This window comes from Cebidichthys violaceus, unplaced genomic scaffold (assembly GCF_023349555.1).
Source record: "Cebidichthys violaceus isolate CVI_PGR_0920_01 unplaced genomic scaffold, fCebVio1.0.p SCAF_30, whole genome shotgun sequence".
NCBI lineage: Eukaryota > Metazoa > Chordata > Actinopteri > Perciformes > Stichaeidae > Cebidichthys > Cebidichthys violaceus.
The window spans coordinates 515,588-531,771 of NW_027176484.1; the positions used below are offsets into that span (position 1 = coordinate 515,588).

The following is a 16,184-nucleotide window of genomic DNA, read 5'->3' on the forward strand; positions in this document are numbered from 1 at the left end:
CAGGTGCTCGCCACGGTGGTGAGGTCCACCCTCCGCGTCCGCTGGCACTCCTCCGGTCCCGGCCAGCCCAAGACTCGAGTAGTCCCTCCAGCGGCCTGCACACACACACACACACACACACACACACACACACACACACACACACACACACACACACACACACACACACACACACACACACACACACACACACACACACACACACACACACACACACACACACACACACACACACACACACACACACACACACACACGCACGCACACACACACATCTCTCTCAGCGGTCCAGGGTGTTTCTGCGTTCATGCTGTTGTAAAAAGGACAAACAAACGCAGGTGTGTTTGGTACCTGCAGGGCCAGGCGATGGGATCGTCGGCCCGCTTATCTCCAACACAGAGTGTCCTCCGGGCAGCGACTCCCCGCTCTGGCCGTCGTCACCGATCGCGACGCTCTCCGTCCCGTCCACCTTCGTCTTCCTCACCCGCTTTACCTGGAAGGTGATCTGGGGGGGGAACGAAAGCCACTGGAGTTCAGCAGACCTCGCATGCTTCGGTGGTTCCACACTGTATATATAAAGGAGGGTCGTGCACACGCACCCACTCGGCTCCCTCGTCGTCCTCGCAGTTTCCGAAGCAGGGCCCGCCGCCGGCCCGGGCGCCCATGACGCGGTCGTTCTTTAGCACCCGGATGCCCCGCAGGTCGCCGCGCTTGCCCCCGACATCCAGCGCTCCCTCGAAAGCCCCCATCAGGTCCTCCTTCAGCTGCCACTCCTCCTCCCCTTCCGCTCCGCCGCTGCCGCCAAACGGCGTGGGCATCTGAGCCGCTCCGGAGGCAGAGGGAGAAGCCCGCTGCTGTCCGGCCGCTTCGCCCGACCCGTTGCTGTCCAAGACGACCTCTGAAGAGGGAACAACAAGGAGGTGTTATTCTCAGTGACAGCTAGTCGGTCGACTCAGGATGAGGATCCCGTTAACGGACGTCTTACTCTCAAAGAGCAGGGAGTCCTCCACGGCGGAAACGGCCGGTGCGTCCTGCTTCTCTTCGCTGGCCTCCCATTCCTCCAGCTGTATCCCGAGGTCCTTCTCGGCCGCGCAGCCGGCGCCCTCTGATCAACAGAAGTCCGGTTTAGACACAACTTGTTACATCCGAACAACGAGCGCGGTGGTAGGGCGCTCAAATCGCTGGGCAATGAAACCGATTAAGAAAGACGCGTGAAACAAAACAATGTGTTCTCGAACGCTGCTTCTATAGATCGGTTCTAGGAGAGGAATCGGTCCCAAATGATGAGAGTCGACACGTTTATGATACTGGAGCTAGCAGGTTAGCTCATCATCGAACTAATTGTTTAGCGAATGTATATTTTTAAAGATTTTTGTTATTGCTGCTCATCTGTTTCCACACAAGAATAATAAACTGATGGGTGTGTGTATGGGTGTGTGTGTGTGTGTGTGTGTGTGTGTGTGTGTGTGTTTGCGCTTATGTCGACCTCGTGTAGCCGCCGTGCTTTATGGGAGCAATATTTAGCTTTGTGGAGTAAAATATAGACCCTTCTAAATTTGGCATCGGCTATTTTCTGCGGTCTAAATTATTGAGTGGCAAAAAAAAAAAAAAAAAAAAAAAGTCTCCACTTCAAAGCACTTTTTCTCTTCACTCCCACTGATGTGAATAAAGAAGAAGAAGAAGAAGAGGGCGCGGCCTCTATTCACATTAGAAGTGCAACATACTACTTGCTACTCTTGCAGCTTCAAGGGACAGGTGTGTGTGTGTGTGTGTGTGTGTGTGTGTGTGTGTGTGTGTCCCACATGTTGAGCTCCTGGCTAATTCACAGCTCACTGTAGAGCTGGACACACAGCTAGTACTGCTCTGTCCCTGCATGTTTGTTGCAAAGAAGTCAGTGTTGAGAAACTCTCACAGTCTAATGATGCAATCGTTAGGCCTTTGGTTTAGCTCCCAAGAGCGTCTCCAAATCCCTAAATCTCAGCCAACGCTTTAGCTGCGATGCCCCCCCCCCCCCGGTAAGTAGTAAAGTTAAGGAAGTAGCATTGCGAGGGAACTTACGTGAGCAGGGCTGCCTCTGTGACAGATTGTAGAGGAAGGGGTAGAACTGCAGACAGCGCAGCAGAGGGAGGCCGCTGCGACACTGATCGCAGCCCGCGAACGAGGAGAAGGAGGCGGAGGAGGAGAGCGCCGTGGCCAGGGTGCGGCGGAACAAAGCCAGGGCGCCGGTGACGTTGCCCTGGGCCAAATGCACGCTCACCATGCTGAGCAGGGAGTGGGGCTGAGTGGGCGAAACAACAAACAAAAAACAAAAAAAACGTCAGCTGCTGGAGGGAACACACGTGAAAAGTCACATTCAGCTCGAGCGGATCGATGCATCTCCTATAACAGATGTAGGGGCAAAAGAAACGGACGCGCATGAAGGATTGTGCACTTCAGCAGCTCTGGTTCTCACATACATTCCACCTGCTGTCCCTGGACACTCGATCTACCGCTGCAAGTCCCTGTTCGGAAACGTTCTCCGTCGATGTTAGTTAACGCTGACTCAACGTTTCAGGCCGAACGGTTTAAATCTTCTTTTTTTTTTCTTGGGGGGGTTGAAACATGGAGATGTTCCTGGAACCGCCTTGTGGAAATGATGAGTGATTTGTGAAGTGACACAAAAAACTGTGAAAGTTTGGGCGTGACGTGGCAATAAAATGTTGCTCAACTGGTATTCAAGGCAGGGAATCTTCTGAGTACTGGTGTTGCTGCTGACGACTTTGGATTAAGTCCACTTTGTCTGATGATTGGAACATTTGAATAAAGACCTACGCGGCTTTACAGGAACAGCGTTTCTTAAGTTGCATCGTCTTCTCTCTCGATCACCAGCTGATGTGATCTTTCTAACCCGTTTCCACAGTTTGACATCCTGGACATATCCTTCAAACACATCCTGTAGACCCTTCTGTTTTTGTCAACACACACACGTGGACCTCATACGGTGACCAAAAGTGTAAATCAGATGTAACACAGTGCACGTGCGCGACTCTCAAGAGGCTCGGACCCAGCAGGCGGTGTAGCCGATGTGCCTTTACCTCCGTCGCGTTGACGGCCAGCGCCCGCTCCAGCAGCGTTTGCGCGTGGGTGGTCAAGCCGTGGTGCAGCAGCAGGTTGGCGGCGTTGGTGAGGGACAAGAGGCGGTGCGGGGGCGCGGCCGAGCTCAGCGCGCGGCGCAGGCACTGCAGGGCGCGGCTGGCGTTGCCTTTGGCCCGCCAGAACAGAGCCGCCTCGTTGTGGAGCAGCCAGCGGGGCACGGCGGCCTGCACAAAGGAAAAACGTCCGTTAAAGACGGTTCAGAGCGACTCGTGATCAAAGTCTCAGACGTGAGATTTAAAGGGTTCTTTTTCCTCAACGTGTAGCGTTGTCTCACGACCGGGCACAGATGTCCCGGGACGATCCTGAACACCGGTGTCGGGGCTGATCCCAGCATATATTAATAGACCGGTTGTGGGCTAAAATGAAGCGGATTAGAATCCTTTCTGCAGCCCGGCATTTTGAAAACTTGGCCCTCTTACTTGTTTAATAGCTTGAGCTATTCTGGAGCCGACCTGCTCCAACGTCCATCCTCCACTACGTATCTGCAGTACCTGTGATCACACACACACACACACACACACACACACACACACACACACACACACACACACACACAGTAATACCAATGATTGGATATTCTTCTGCACAGTCCCACATACGGAGGCCAGGCATAGTACTTCTGTTAACATTCTGCACATGATCTGACACTGACACACACACACACACACACACACACACACACACACACACACACACACACACACACACACACACACACACACACACACACACACACACACATAATGAGGCAGACAGAGACCTGGGAGGCAGAGGGATCTGGAAGCGTCTTTTCTTCCAGAGGCCAGTCCAGGGAGGCGGGCAGGAGGGCTGGATAAGGTTGGGGGACGGGACCGCAGTCTGGCAGAGCTGCCGTCAGAGGACTGCTGCTCCCGTAGAGGAGAGTCGCCACAGGGCTGAAGACACACGATTAGACAACTTGTTTAAGTTTAACTCCAGACGCACAAGCGGACTCTTTTCTCACTTGAATTCAACCTCAAGTGAAACGGAGCTATGCTGCTACTATGTACCCCCCCCCCCCCCCCCACCTCCCCCAATCCAGGACAGTGTACTGACCCAAGGCCCTGTGTCTCAGGGGGAAGGTAGTAGGTTGGCAGCAGGTGAGCAGGGGGGACACTCGGGTACTCGTGGGCACAGTCGGTCCTCTGAGGCCACAACCTCTTCTGCGTGTCCTAAAGTGAACGCACAGAAGTAACATCACACACACATGTAAAAATGTCCCCGCATGCCCTTCTGATCGGACATTGTGAAAAGCAAATCGCCGGAGTTCTCGGTCTTGACCTGCGTGTAATCCTGCTGGCGGCCCCAGAGAGCAGCAGCCGGGTCCTGGTCTCCGGACACGGAGGGGTGCAGCCGGGGGCCGGCCGCCGTCTGGTTCGGGTTGCGCTCCGACACGAGCGCCACGCTGGACGCCACCGACACCTCCTCCCCGAACTGAGGACAACGAGGGAGACACGGAGCTGAGCTGAGACGCGGACGCCGAGGTAATAGTCACGTTCGTTTGCTTTAAATTGATCTGTCAATTGGGGTGACCGTGGCTAAGTGGAGAGCAGGGTCGCCTTTCAATCAGAGGGTCGGCGGTTCGATTCCCAGCTCCTGCTCTACTTGTCTCACGTCAATGTGTCCTTGTGCAAGACACTTAACCCCAAAATGTCTCCCGTAGCTGCGTCTACGGTGTGTAGATAGATACTGAACTGTAAGTCGCTTTGGATAAAAGCGTCTGCTAAATGACTGTACTGTACTGTAATCAAATATCTGCTGAAACTGCTCTTTTAAGAAACGGAGCGGGATCTCAGGACAATAACGTGGGCTGACCATCCCTCAAAGCGCCACCGCGACACCTCAAGAGGCTCACCTGGACGTAGTGGACGTGCTCGAACAGATCTCCTCGGTGGTAGCGCACGGGCAGGTCGAAGGGGCAGTAGAGGCTGCGCTGCTGCTGACCCAGCCGACACATCTGGTGGTTCCCTGGAGCACACATATAGATATACATACATATACATATATATATATATATATATCCTTTCTTTTTTCATGTTAAATCACAGCCAATAATAAGACGCCTGTGAGTGTCCTCAGATGGCGTCTTACCGAGCTGGGCTTCCTTGGCCATCTGGGTCTCGTGGATAATGTTGCGCAGGATCTGCTCTTCCTGCAGCAGCTTGTGTTTGTCCAGCGCCTCCTGCTGGCGAAGGTAGTGGTCGTGCTGCTTCTGGTACTCCTTCAGTTCGTTCAGCGTCCGCTGCAGGGATCTGGAAATATCGGGAGAGAGAGAGAGAGAGAGACGATGAGGGGGGAGGCAAATACGGGACAGTACGGGACAATAATGTTATCATTTAAAAATCTCCTAAACTGACTGATGCTCTTACAATTTCATGAAATCCTAGACCAAAATATGCTTTAAAAAAAATGCTTCAAAGCCCATATTTATAAAGGATCCTTCTGGTGTGGAACACTGGGAGACAGAGCGTTTGTCCTCGTATCACCGCGAGTGTCTTTATCCGACACCGGAGCGCTTCAGAGAGAGAGACCGTACGAGCGGCTGCCTGCCTACCTGTGCTGGGCTTCCAGGCGCTGCTCCAGCTTTTGCTGACACAGCACCGAGTGCTTCCTCCTCAGGGCCTGCTCGAAGCCCGGCTGGGCCTGCAGCGCCTGCTCGTAACACAGCACCGAGTGGTTGTACTCCCCGAGCATCTGCTCACACGGCGGTGGAAGAGGGAGGGGAGACACGGACGTGGACACAGCAGAGGTCAAACACTTGTTTCATGGAGAAATCCCACTGTACTAAAACTAACACCAGACTAAATATATGAACACAAATATGAACATGTATATATGAACAAATCTTTAACAACACTTTAAACAAATCAGGTGCTTTTTAACTGCAGTATTCCTTTACACAGTAGTTATAATAGTTATAATGATTCTGATCATAGATATTCAGCCGGTGTTCACATCTTTATCTTCATGTGTGTAAAAGATGCAATTTGAAATATACACCTTGAAGACTGCAAACCTATCTACGTCATGTTATGCTTATTTTACATATTACAAACAAAAACAACTTTAAAAACTCTAAAAAAAAAAAAAAACTATAAATGAACCCTTTCTTTTTTGCTTTTTTTGGTATTTTGGTCAGACGCGTATGCAACGCTGATTACCGTAATACGTGTGGTATTTGTTCTAAATGAACGTTGGCACATGGAGGGTGATAAGAAGCTGTACATGGAGGGACTTAGGACCCAGGGGAATGTAGGTGAAGGACACAGGAAGAGAGTTAAAAATGAAAAGAGTTAAAAATGTCTATTGGTCTGACAATAACAAGCCTCTGGAGGTCTATGTTTATATGTTGGAGGGTTCTCTGGGCCAAGACTTCCTTTTCTGTCTCTGCTCATCGTTTACAGCCCCATCAGTCAGTTGGCAGTTTGGAGACGATGTGTGCGACATGATTACAAGATCATTTTAAACCAATCAAAAGCTAAATCGTCTTCACGCGTTCTGCCTCTTTTTCTCCACACCAACCGTTGACCTGCATTCAACCAAAGCCTGCTCCGACGTGATTGGTCGACACTCCTCAGACGACTAAAAATAAATAAATAAATAAGCGGAGACCAGAACGCTTTCCAATACCGAGATCTTGTCCCGTTGCCTCTAGATTCCACATATGAATGCAGAGTCTGTTTATAGAGGTTAATAAAGTATAAAAGTGTTGTTATTGATGGCAGTACGCTGTATCTTCTATATATACACTGACCAGGGAGAAAAGAATATGCTAACAGCAGAATTCTGTCTCATCGGTGTTATGGGATCCCTGGAACTCAACTACAGATGGTGAGATATCAAAAATCATTACCAATAAATTTGCCACCGTCTTCTTTCAAGGAACAGGAACGAAAGCTTCCCACAGTTTCACTGAGCCGAGCGTCAGTGACCTGCGGTGAACGCCGCAACCGAAACGGAGGACCGGACGCGCGTCACAGTGTCGTGTTTCTTTGACTCACGGCGTAAACGTTGCCCAAGGTGTAGTGGCTGGTGAACAGGTCCGACGTGAGGTCCAGGGCGGCGTGGGCGAGGATCGCGGCGTCTGCCGAGAAATGGGCGCGGTGCAGGATGTTGGCCATGTTGACCAGGGCTACGTCCTTGTGCTGCCTGCAAGAAGAACGCACAAGCATACACACACACACACGCACACACACACACACACACACACACACGGTGTGAGAACGTGAACACCTATGAGCAAGTCTCGCACCGTGAACAGGATGCTACTGCGTACCTCGGGGAGAAATGCAGAGCGCGCACCACGCAGTCCACCGCCCTCTGAGGCTCGTTCTTCATGCGCCAGTAAAACGACGCCATGTTGTACAGCACCCAGGACGATGAATTCTGCAACGCACGATCAGAGAGCACGCTATCTTAACCACTCGGGAAGGACTAGCGTAGAACAGTGGACCGTGGTCTTTTAATGTGGTGTGTGGTGAGGTAGCTGCACAGGCAGACCTTACCCTCAGTAGCTCTTGATGGATGCGATGGCCCACCTCGTCGACGCTGTGGCCCAGCTTGTGAGACAGCGAGCTGAAAATGGGATCCTCCTTAGAGAGCAGGGGGGAGGTCAGGTTGGCCCTCTCCTGCACACCCTGCGACACAACGGACGGTCAGATTTAAGGTGGAGTTTCAGCGCTTGGATCGATCGGTCGGTCGCATGAAAGGCTACATCCGTGTCGCGTGCAGAGCGTCGGTGACCTCGCCCGGCTAGGCGGGGCGAAACGGGAACCTCAAGTACTTTTTGCAAGTACATAAACAAAGAGTGAGGAGCTGTGTTCTGAATGACGGTTTGGGTTTTACCCAAAAGACTTGAACGCAACCTTCAGATACAGTCAACTTATGAATGCTAAAATGAAAGTCCCGATGAGAGATTCATATTTAAATATGACCACAAACAACCTTGTCGATAAACTGTAACACAAGCTTTGCTCACTGAAGCCAAACCAGCTTCCCCCTCTGAGCTCTTCTTCTTCTTCTTCTTCTTCTTCTTCTTCTTCAGCTCTGGATTGTTGGGATGTAACATATCAAAATGCAGCCGCCTCAGGCCTTTACAGCGTCACGCCGGACGCCCGAAAGAGTTGCGACACGCGGCGCTATGTCAACAGTTGCGCAAACAGTAACCCGGGCTGCTCGCACGCACGCACACACACACACACACACACACACACACACACACACACACACACACACACACACACACACACACACACACACACACACACACTTCTCCACACAGGTAAACAAGTGATTCTGCTGCTTTCTACAGAGCTAATCTCTGTCCGTCTGCTTGCTTGCGTGTGTGTGTGTGTGTGTGTGTGTGTGTGTGTGTGTGTGTGTGTGTGTGTGTGTTTGTGTGTGTGTGTGTGTGTGTGTGTGTATCTACCCGTCGCACGTACGATTCTCTCCTGTATGCGTCTTGTTCTTACGCGATTTAAATAATTGCCCAGCGAAACCGTAAGATGTCAGACCCACCGAGCTCACAGTTGAGCCCCGACTCACCCTGAGGTGCTGGAAAGCGTGGATGCTGTACGGCAGTTCAAACACTTTTGCACAGTCAGGCTTTTCTAGATCCGGGGGCAGAGCTGACCGGGAATCGACATAGTCTTCAGGGCTACGGGAGGAGAGACAATTTTCATCAGAAGCATACAAATTGCTCTTAAAAGCAAGCTTAACGATGCCGTAACCGCTTTACAAAAACATTGTCGAGGACGGCTTACCTGATGTCTTTGCTTTCCAGGGATATATAAGTGCCGTCATACAGGTCCAGGTCTCCCAGGGGGACCTTGGCCATGACGCAGTCTGCATCCTCTTTGTAGTGCCTCTGCTCCAGCCCCGTGTCTCGGTCCTCATTCTCCTCGATGTGGATCTTCTGCGCCACCAGCTGCTTCTGCTCAACAAACCACAGCCAATCAGTGAAGACCAAGAAACGGACAGTCGACAAAGAGTCGGTGTTCAATGGATGAAGTAGCGATTAAAAAAAGTGTATTTATGCTTCAAATGATGCTAGAGAGAACACTCTTCGCCCCCCCCCCCCCCCCCCCCCCCCCTCCCCAAACCACGGTATTGACAAACTGTTATCTCTTTTCTGCACAAATTAAACTGAAGGAAAGAAACTCATTAGCCAGAATGAGATCCCTAAGAGAAACACACTTTGACAACATCTTTGCTAAAGACACTGATTCAATTAAACACAGACACACACACACACACACACACACACCTCCAGCTTCTTGAGGTAGTTAACGCGAGTCTCTTGCCTCATGAAAATCACAACATCATGTGGATGCTTCAGATTCAAGGGCGAGTCAACCTGGGGGAAAAAAAAGACAAAAATATTCACGTCAATCCCAGAGAATGCGAATCAACCAGCTGAGTAATCTAAGTACATGACAATAGATTCAAATGATATATAGCTAGTCACGTTGGAGCCTATTACAACTATCACAACTTAACCTATTAGAGCCCCAAAGCATGTCACGTTAACGTTAACACCGTCTTTGTCTCTAGTAGTTTGATGGCAGCTGTCACCAACCGACACGTAACGTTCTCTCTAACGTTAGCGGACGTTAACATGGGCCTGTGACATAACGGTCATCTTGACCCTAAACACACCTTACCTATAACGTCAGATTTGGGGTGATGTTAGCATAGTGGAAGCTAACCGACTTAGCCAAAACAACAAATGACATTTTAACGCCACTTTCTCTCGCTGCGTGTGACGTCACCTAAAGCTGGCAGAAAGCAGTCTTGTTGAGATCCGAGTTAACGGCTACAGTTAACGTCGGCAAACCACATTAGACGTTACCGCTAACGAATATAGCTTCGCAAGCTTTAGCCACCTAACGTATACGCGTTAGCAGGTCAATGAGCTAGCGATAAACTGTCATACTTGTTGTTGGATTTTCCCGTCCTCTGTGACAACCCAGTGGGTCGTAGCTCCTCCGGAGTCCACTATAAGCACGCAGAGAAGGATGAAAAGCTTCCCCTGGAATGACGTTTTTCGCGAATAGTTGACGCGACAGGGCAAAGACTCAGGACAGATATTCCTGAGATCCGCCATTTTTTTCCTGTCTCATTTTTGCTCTCTGTGGCAACGAGTAAGCGCGGCCTCCGACCACACGGGGGCGCTAACCGTCCGCAAGTGGCCCCCCCAAGAAAAAAAACCTCTACAGGTTGCCGTTTTTTGCTCTGTGGCAACGGTTAAGTGCGGCCTCCGGCCACACGGGGGCGCTAACCGTTCGCAAGTGGCAAACTCTACAGGTTGCCGTTGATGACGTCTGGAAAAGAAAAACAGGAAATTCTGTAGAAACGAAGAAAAGCTTCCAGACATTTTCAAAGGCTAAAAGGTGGGTATTATATACGAATAGTATCTACTTTCACAGCTTATAGTCAGCACTTGAACGCCGTTGTTTGCTGAAGAGGATGCGTGTTTGCCGTCCCTGCTGTTTCGGTCAGTATCTTCTCCTCTTAATCGTTCTTTAGCAAACACCTAAAGTTAAGGTTCAAAGTTGCAGTTCCGCATCCAGGGGCATGACTGAACTCCTTAGATCAAGTGACAACACCGCCGACGCTATTCATTGTGTGTCATAAAGTAGCGTCTGCTAATGGAAACTACTGTCCCCAGTATGAGGCTGGGTGCCACTTTAGTTTTAGGACCTTTTTTTTTTTTTTTGTTTGAGTCATGCGTACTTGTGAAAAAGAATGACTTTACACGTTACTTCCTATTCTGGGCGTAACGTTATAGAGAGAGTAACGTTAGCTCATGAGTAGCAGCATGAGTGATGGATGATGGTTTCGATGTGACGTCACGTGGCCTCACCTCACTGAAACAAAAAATAGTCGATTATTCAGACTAAAATCTCGTTTGCTGGCAGCCGTGAAGCATTTTCACAATACGATTTTAAAGCAACCACGGTGCGTACGGTCTATCTCATGGTAGAGGATGGTGAAATAACACCTCTGCTGTTTTATAATTGAAGGGTAAAATTAGCTTTTGGTGTTGCTTAAATGGTGTTAATTTCAGCAACCCGATAACAGAGCAAACCTGTGATTGTTGATGCAGTTCTAAGCAACTTTGTCCAGCTGTTTTCTTGAGGCGTTGCCGTTCCTCACAGTTCTTGCGACGCTCTCGATGTCATCGCCACAGTCGCGTCAACACACCGACCTTTCCATCTGTCTTGAATAGAAAAAGTCTTTGCTGAGCTTTTGTTTGTCTTGCTCTCCACAGATGGCTTCCTTTGAAAGCAATAAGGGGAGTTTGCAGGAGGACAGCTATGAAGGAGCCGTCGGCGGCGAGCTGTCCGGCTGCCAGTTGGCGATGCTGGAAAAGGAACGGGAGTTCCTCCTCAGCCCGTTGGAGAGCCCCGGCGCCTTCGGCGGCGGCGCCTCCGCCGGCCTCCCGGCCCCCGCCCCGCTCCAGGGCTACGACGTGGAGTTTGACCCCCCCCTGGAGAGCAAATACGAGTGCCCCATCTGCCTCATGGCTTTGAGGAATGCCATTCAAACGCCCTGCGGTCACCGTTTCTGCAAGAACTGCATTGAGAAGTCCATCAGGTATGCTGCTTTGCGTGTCGAAACGAGATGCGACGTTTCGCTAACTTTCCTTCCCGCATTAACTTACCGCTTTGCTTACCTCCTCTTGCACAAACAGCAACACGGGACAGAGGTGCCCCGTGGACAACAAAAGGCTGTTAGAAGACCAGCTGTTTCCCGATAACTTTGCCAAGCGGGAGATTCTGTCGCTGACCGTTCGCTGTCCGAACTCCGGCTGCGCTGACAAAATGGAGCTGCGGCATTTAGAGGTACGGTCGATCCATCGTCGACGCAGACTCTCTTTCTCTTTTGATTCCGACACGTCCTGCCGCTCTGGGTCCTCGTTTTGGCGGTAAAAGAAACGGCAATCGTCCTCTGGCGCGGGCGATGAAACTGGACTGCTGCTGAATAATATTAACTGGCATTGTTTCGATTTGTCTCACTCCGCCCCCCCTTCCAGAATCATGTGACCCGGTGTCAGTTCGCCACCGAGCCTTGCTCACAGTGCCAGCAGTCGGTGAGGAAGAGCCACCTCAAGGAGCACAAAACCGTCGAGTGCCAACGGAGGCCCATGACCTGTCCGGATTGCGTGGCACCCTTTTGCTACGAGGAGAGAGAGGTAACGTGGACTCGCTTCTGAATACTTCTCACGGGGGGGGGGATCGGAGGGGGGGGGGTTAGTCTCCTGATACGGTCTGTTTCGGTTGCTCCTTCAGCTTCACGAGCAGCAGTGTCCCTTCGCCAGCGTGACGTGCCAGTACTGCGAGATGGATCTCATCAGAGACCAGGTGAGCTATAACAATGTCCGCCGTTATAGGTGTGTGTTGGAAATCATTTATGGTAACTTCTGTTAACAGGAATGGGGAACATGTTCATCCGCACGTTTCTGCAGCAAGTGTAAATTTTAAATAGCTTCCTAGCGTGAGACAGGAAGTTAGCTGTTTCCGACAGAGTTCCCTCTTTACATCCGTTTACGTCCTGATTTGACTTCCTCCATGTGATTGAAGCTAAGCTGATGATGTTTTTGTTTCAGATTGAATCTCATTGTGACACCGATTGCCCAAAAGCACCCATCGCCTGTAACTTCAGCACCTTCGGGTGTAAGGAAAGGGTAGGTGATCGGATCCAAATCCCCCGGCGCGGCGTCGGGGCAATAGACCGATCGTTGAGCGCTCCGTCTGTTTTGCACGCCCGTTAAAGCGCTTCGCCTCTTTGCAGATGCAGCGCCACAACCTGGCTCAGCACATGCAGGAGTTCACGCAGATGCACATGCGCTACATGGCCGAGTTCCTGCGCGGCCTCAGCCTCAACGGCGCCGCGCACAAGTCCCCGTGGACGCCGGGCGCTTCCGTTTCCCCCGAGGATCAGGGGGCGGCTGCGGCATCGGCATCGGCATCGGCATCGGCGGCGTCCTGTAGCGGGTCCAGAGGAGCCACGAGCGGCAACAGCAGCTGTGCGCCGAGTCAGCCCGCCGAGGAGAGCCAGAGGCTCCGGGAGATGGATGGACGGCTGGTGAGGCAGGACCACCAGCTGCGTGAGCTCATCATCCTAAAGGAAACGCAGGTAAAGGACGTCGTCACGGAGTCTGGGAGCACAGTTTGTGACGCAGCTTTCCCCGGCTGTCATGTCTTGGATCTCTCGTGTGTATTTGCAGAATATGAATATGAAGTCATAACGGATCGATGACTCTTAACTTCCCGTTCTTAGTCTGCTAATATCTGATTAGATTAATAGAATAGATCATTTGTAGTTTTTGGAAGGTAAAGACAAACCAAAGCCCGTTTCTCTCATGACGTACCCTGGTGACGAGGGCCGTTTTTAAATAGTCCTCTTATCGATTCTGCTTACCGGTTTGGTATCGATACTCTTATCGGTTCTTTTTGATTATTTAGCGAGATGAAAAAAAAGACTGAAAGAATCACACGGGTTTATTATTTTTGGATGTGAACAAATAGTCTTTGTTGAGCAGCGATACAAAAAGTTCCAACGTCTATAAAATACATTCGCAGCTAAGCTCCACAACACAGGTGGCCTACACTCAGTCCTGTGCCTGAACGCATCCTGTGTGGACACAGGCCTTTTTGGTCACGTTAACCTACCGTCCCGTCTCCTCTGCAGGCCGGCCAGCTGGCGGAGCTCAGGCGGCGGGTGTCGATGCTGGAGGAGACCGTGAAGGACCTGGAGTCGCAGCAGTATCACGGCATCTTCGTCTGGCGCCTCAGAGGTTTCTCCGCCCACCTGCGGAACCAGGAAGCGGGCCAGCCGGTGGTGGAGCACAGCCCCGGCTTCTACACGGGCCGCCCGGGCTACAAGCTGTGCCTGCGCTTGCACTTGCAGACCCACAAGCTGTGCCTGCGCTTGCACTTGCAGACCCCCAACGCCCTGCGCTGCTCCAACTTCATCTCCCTGTTTGTCCACACCATGCAAGGGGCGTTCGACGGGCAGGTGAGCTGGCCGTTCCAGGGCACCATCCGCCTCGCCATCCTGGACCAGGGCCTCGAGGCTCAGCACCACGTCGAGGTGATGGAGACCAAACCGGACCTGCAGGCCTTCCAGAAGCCCGTCGGCCAGCGCAACCCCAAAGGATTCGGCTACGTCACCTTTCTGCACCTGCACCAGCTGAGTCAGAGAGCCTTTGTTAAAGATGACACTCTGCTGATCCGCTGCGAGGTGACGCCGCGCTTCAACAACGTGCTTCACCGCGACGGACCCACTGTGCAGCCCAGAGGACCCGAGGCCTCGGTTTCGAGGGACTAAAGTCAAACTCGTATCTATAGCGTCACCATCGCCTCCCGGTGTTTAAATGCTGCTCAGTTCATTCTGACCGATGGACACCCGGAGGAGAGAAATTGATGTTCACACACATTTAAAAAAATGTGGACGCTGCAGGTATGTCAGTATTTATTTGTCCACGGACATTTTAATCTCTGTGATGTTTGTTTTAATAAATATAAACAGTACGATCCCTTTTTAAAAAAAATATATCTGACATGTACACAGTCACGCACATGGTACCGACATTTAGCGAGCCGCATAAATTCACTGTTTGTATGTCGCTATGTTTAATCAGCTCGACGTCGCCAGTTTAAGATGTGCACTTGCTTGCCTGAAGGCTGAAGATCTGGTTGTTGGTTTAGAACCAAAGGTGCTAAATCTGAAATTCAGCGCGTTTAATATAGCAACAGTCATATATTTATTATGGAAAGATGAAATGAAGCGAGTGAAGTCGCTCTCTCCCTCTCTGTGTGTGTGTTGTAATCTGAGCATGAGCACCGCTGTTAGCACCGCTACCTGCTAGCACCGCTACCTGCTAGCACCGCTTTCTGCTAGCACCGCTACCTGCTAACACCGCTACCTGCTATCACCGCTACCTGCTAGCATCGCGACCTGTTATCACTGCTACCTGCCAGCATCGCTACCTGTTAGCACCGCTACATGCTAGCACCGCTTCCTGCTATCACCGCTACCTGCTACATCGCTACCTGTTAGCACCGCTACCTGCTAGCCGCTGACTCAGCCGGCAGCATGTTGAGACCCACGCGGAGGCAAACCCTCCAATCATAGAAATGCACTGAATTTAAAATGTTGTCATGGCCGTAAAAGAACGAAGAGATGCCACAAACACAAATGACTTCGAAACGGTCCAACACAAATAACACATCTGGAAGAGCTCTAACATCTTTTTTTTCATGCCTGTTTTTTTCTGAGCAACTTTTTATTAGAATGGATATCGGGCGCTGTCTTAGAAGTCGGTATCCATTTGTTTTAATATTTCTATGGGGGACACAAGACGCCGAGAGGCGTTCCGTGAAGTCTGGTCACGTTCATCAAACGGGAGGAGGGCGACATGACGTCCCTCGGGTTTCGTGGCGTCACACTGGATGTTCTGCAGCGGTAACGTGGCGAGAAGCTCGGTAACGTTCAAGCGGAGGAGGAAGAACAAGACTACTGGTTGGCGTATTTGGAAACGATGCAAAATATTCAAAAGTCTGCTCCGCAAATGTATCATTTGTTACACCTCAGTGTATTTTTTTTATGCGTTTATGCAAAAAAAAAAATATCCACAGTGAACTTTTAAGCACGGTCATTTTAAGGAATATTCATGTGCATCATTGTGACATCATCAGTACAGATTTATGTTACCTGCAGATTTATACACATTACATTGCTGCCGTGCGTGTTGGTCACTAAAGTTTGCTTTGGACAGAATTCACGACGCCTTTCACACAACGTGACCTCGAACCGCAGCCGACATGAATCTGGCATCGTGGGCCGGTGTCTTCATTTTAAGCTGATATGCTGCCAGTTAAGCCTCTACATGATGTAATAAATGTTAAAAAAATAAAACGTTGTTTCTCCATCTGTAACGTTGCATTATGATGACATTCAAAGTGATATGACTGTGTAAAATGATTACTGTTAATGTTAATTAAATGAGATGTTTTATTATACAA

At 50.7% G+C, this 16,184-nt stretch overlaps 2 protein-coding genes across 4 annotated transcripts; one reads left to right on the forward strand and one right to left on the reverse strand.

The window, feature by feature from the left end:
• Positions 1 to 203: 203 nt before the first annotated feature.
• Positions 204 to 10,284, reverse strand: ttc17 (tetratricopeptide repeat domain 17). Its single transcript, XM_068724371.1, has 19 exons — positions 10,088 to 10,284; positions 9,419 to 9,508; positions 8,916 to 9,085; positions 8,698 to 8,809; positions 7,659 to 7,790; positions 7,430 to 7,539; positions 7,155 to 7,302; positions 5,708 to 5,847; positions 5,245 to 5,405; positions 5,009 to 5,121; positions 4,435 to 4,587; positions 4,210 to 4,325; positions 3,896 to 4,049; positions 3,555 to 3,626; positions 3,075 to 3,299; positions 2,059 to 2,278; positions 986 to 1,105; positions 600 to 898; positions 204 to 505 (listed from the first exon to the last, which is right to left on the reverse strand). Exons 1-19 carry the CDS (start codon positions 10,256 to 10,258, stop codon positions 281 to 283), a joined length of 2,931 nt encoding a protein of 976 aa, XP_068580472.1. The 5' UTR covers positions 10,259 to 10,284; the 3' UTR covers positions 204 to 280.
• Positions 10,285 to 10,464: 180 nt separating this feature from the next.
• On the forward strand, positions 10,465 to 16,097 carry traf6 (TNF receptor-associated factor 6). Of its 3 annotated transcripts, XM_068724359.1 has the most exons (9): positions 10,465 to 10,544; positions 11,426 to 11,751; positions 11,849 to 11,999; positions 12,191 to 12,349; positions 12,447 to 12,518; positions 12,764 to 12,841; positions 12,949 to 13,293; positions 13,849 to 14,036; positions 14,070 to 16,097. In XM_068724359.1, exons 2-9 carry the CDS (start codon positions 11,426 to 11,428, stop codon positions 14,485 to 14,487), a joined length of 1,737 nt encoding a protein of 578 aa, XP_068580460.1. In that variant the 5' UTR covers positions 10,465 to 10,544; the 3' UTR covers positions 14,488 to 16,097. The 3 variants fall into 3 exon arrangements, with proteins under 3 accessions (XP_068580460.1, XP_068580458.1, XP_068580459.1); XM_068724357.1 differs by having other exon boundaries at positions 13,849 to 16,097; XM_068724358.1 differs by lacking the exon at positions 10,465 to 10,544 and adding an exon at positions 10,553 to 10,648 and having other exon boundaries at positions 13,849 to 16,097.
• The last annotated feature ends 87 nt before the right edge of the window (positions 16,098 to 16,184 follow it).

Coding starts and splice junctions, on each gene's coding strand:
- traf6 (XM_068724357.1), top strand. CDS start 11,426: ATGGCTTCCTTTGAAAGCAATAAGGGGAGTTTGCAGGAGGACAGCTAT. Junction 12,000..12,190: donor TGGAGCTGCGGCATTTAGAG/GTACGGTCGATC, acceptor CCCCCCTTCCAG/AATCATGTGACCCGGTGTCA. Junction 12,350..12,446: donor TTTGCTACGAGGAGAGAGAG/GTAACGTGGACT, acceptor TTGCTCCTTCAG/CTTCACGAGCAGCAGTGTCC.
- ttc17 (XM_068724371.1), bottom strand. CDS start 10,258: ATGGCGGATCTCAGGAATATCTGTCCTGAGTCTTTGCCCTGTCGCGTC. Junction 5,406..5,707: donor CGCCTGGAAGCCCAGCACAG/GTAGGCAGGCAG, acceptor CGATATTTCCAG/ATCCCTGCAGCGGACGCTGA. Junction 506..599: donor ACGACGAGGGAGCCGAGTGG/GTGCGTGTGCAC, acceptor TTCCCCCCCCAG/ATCACCTTCCAGGTAAAGCG.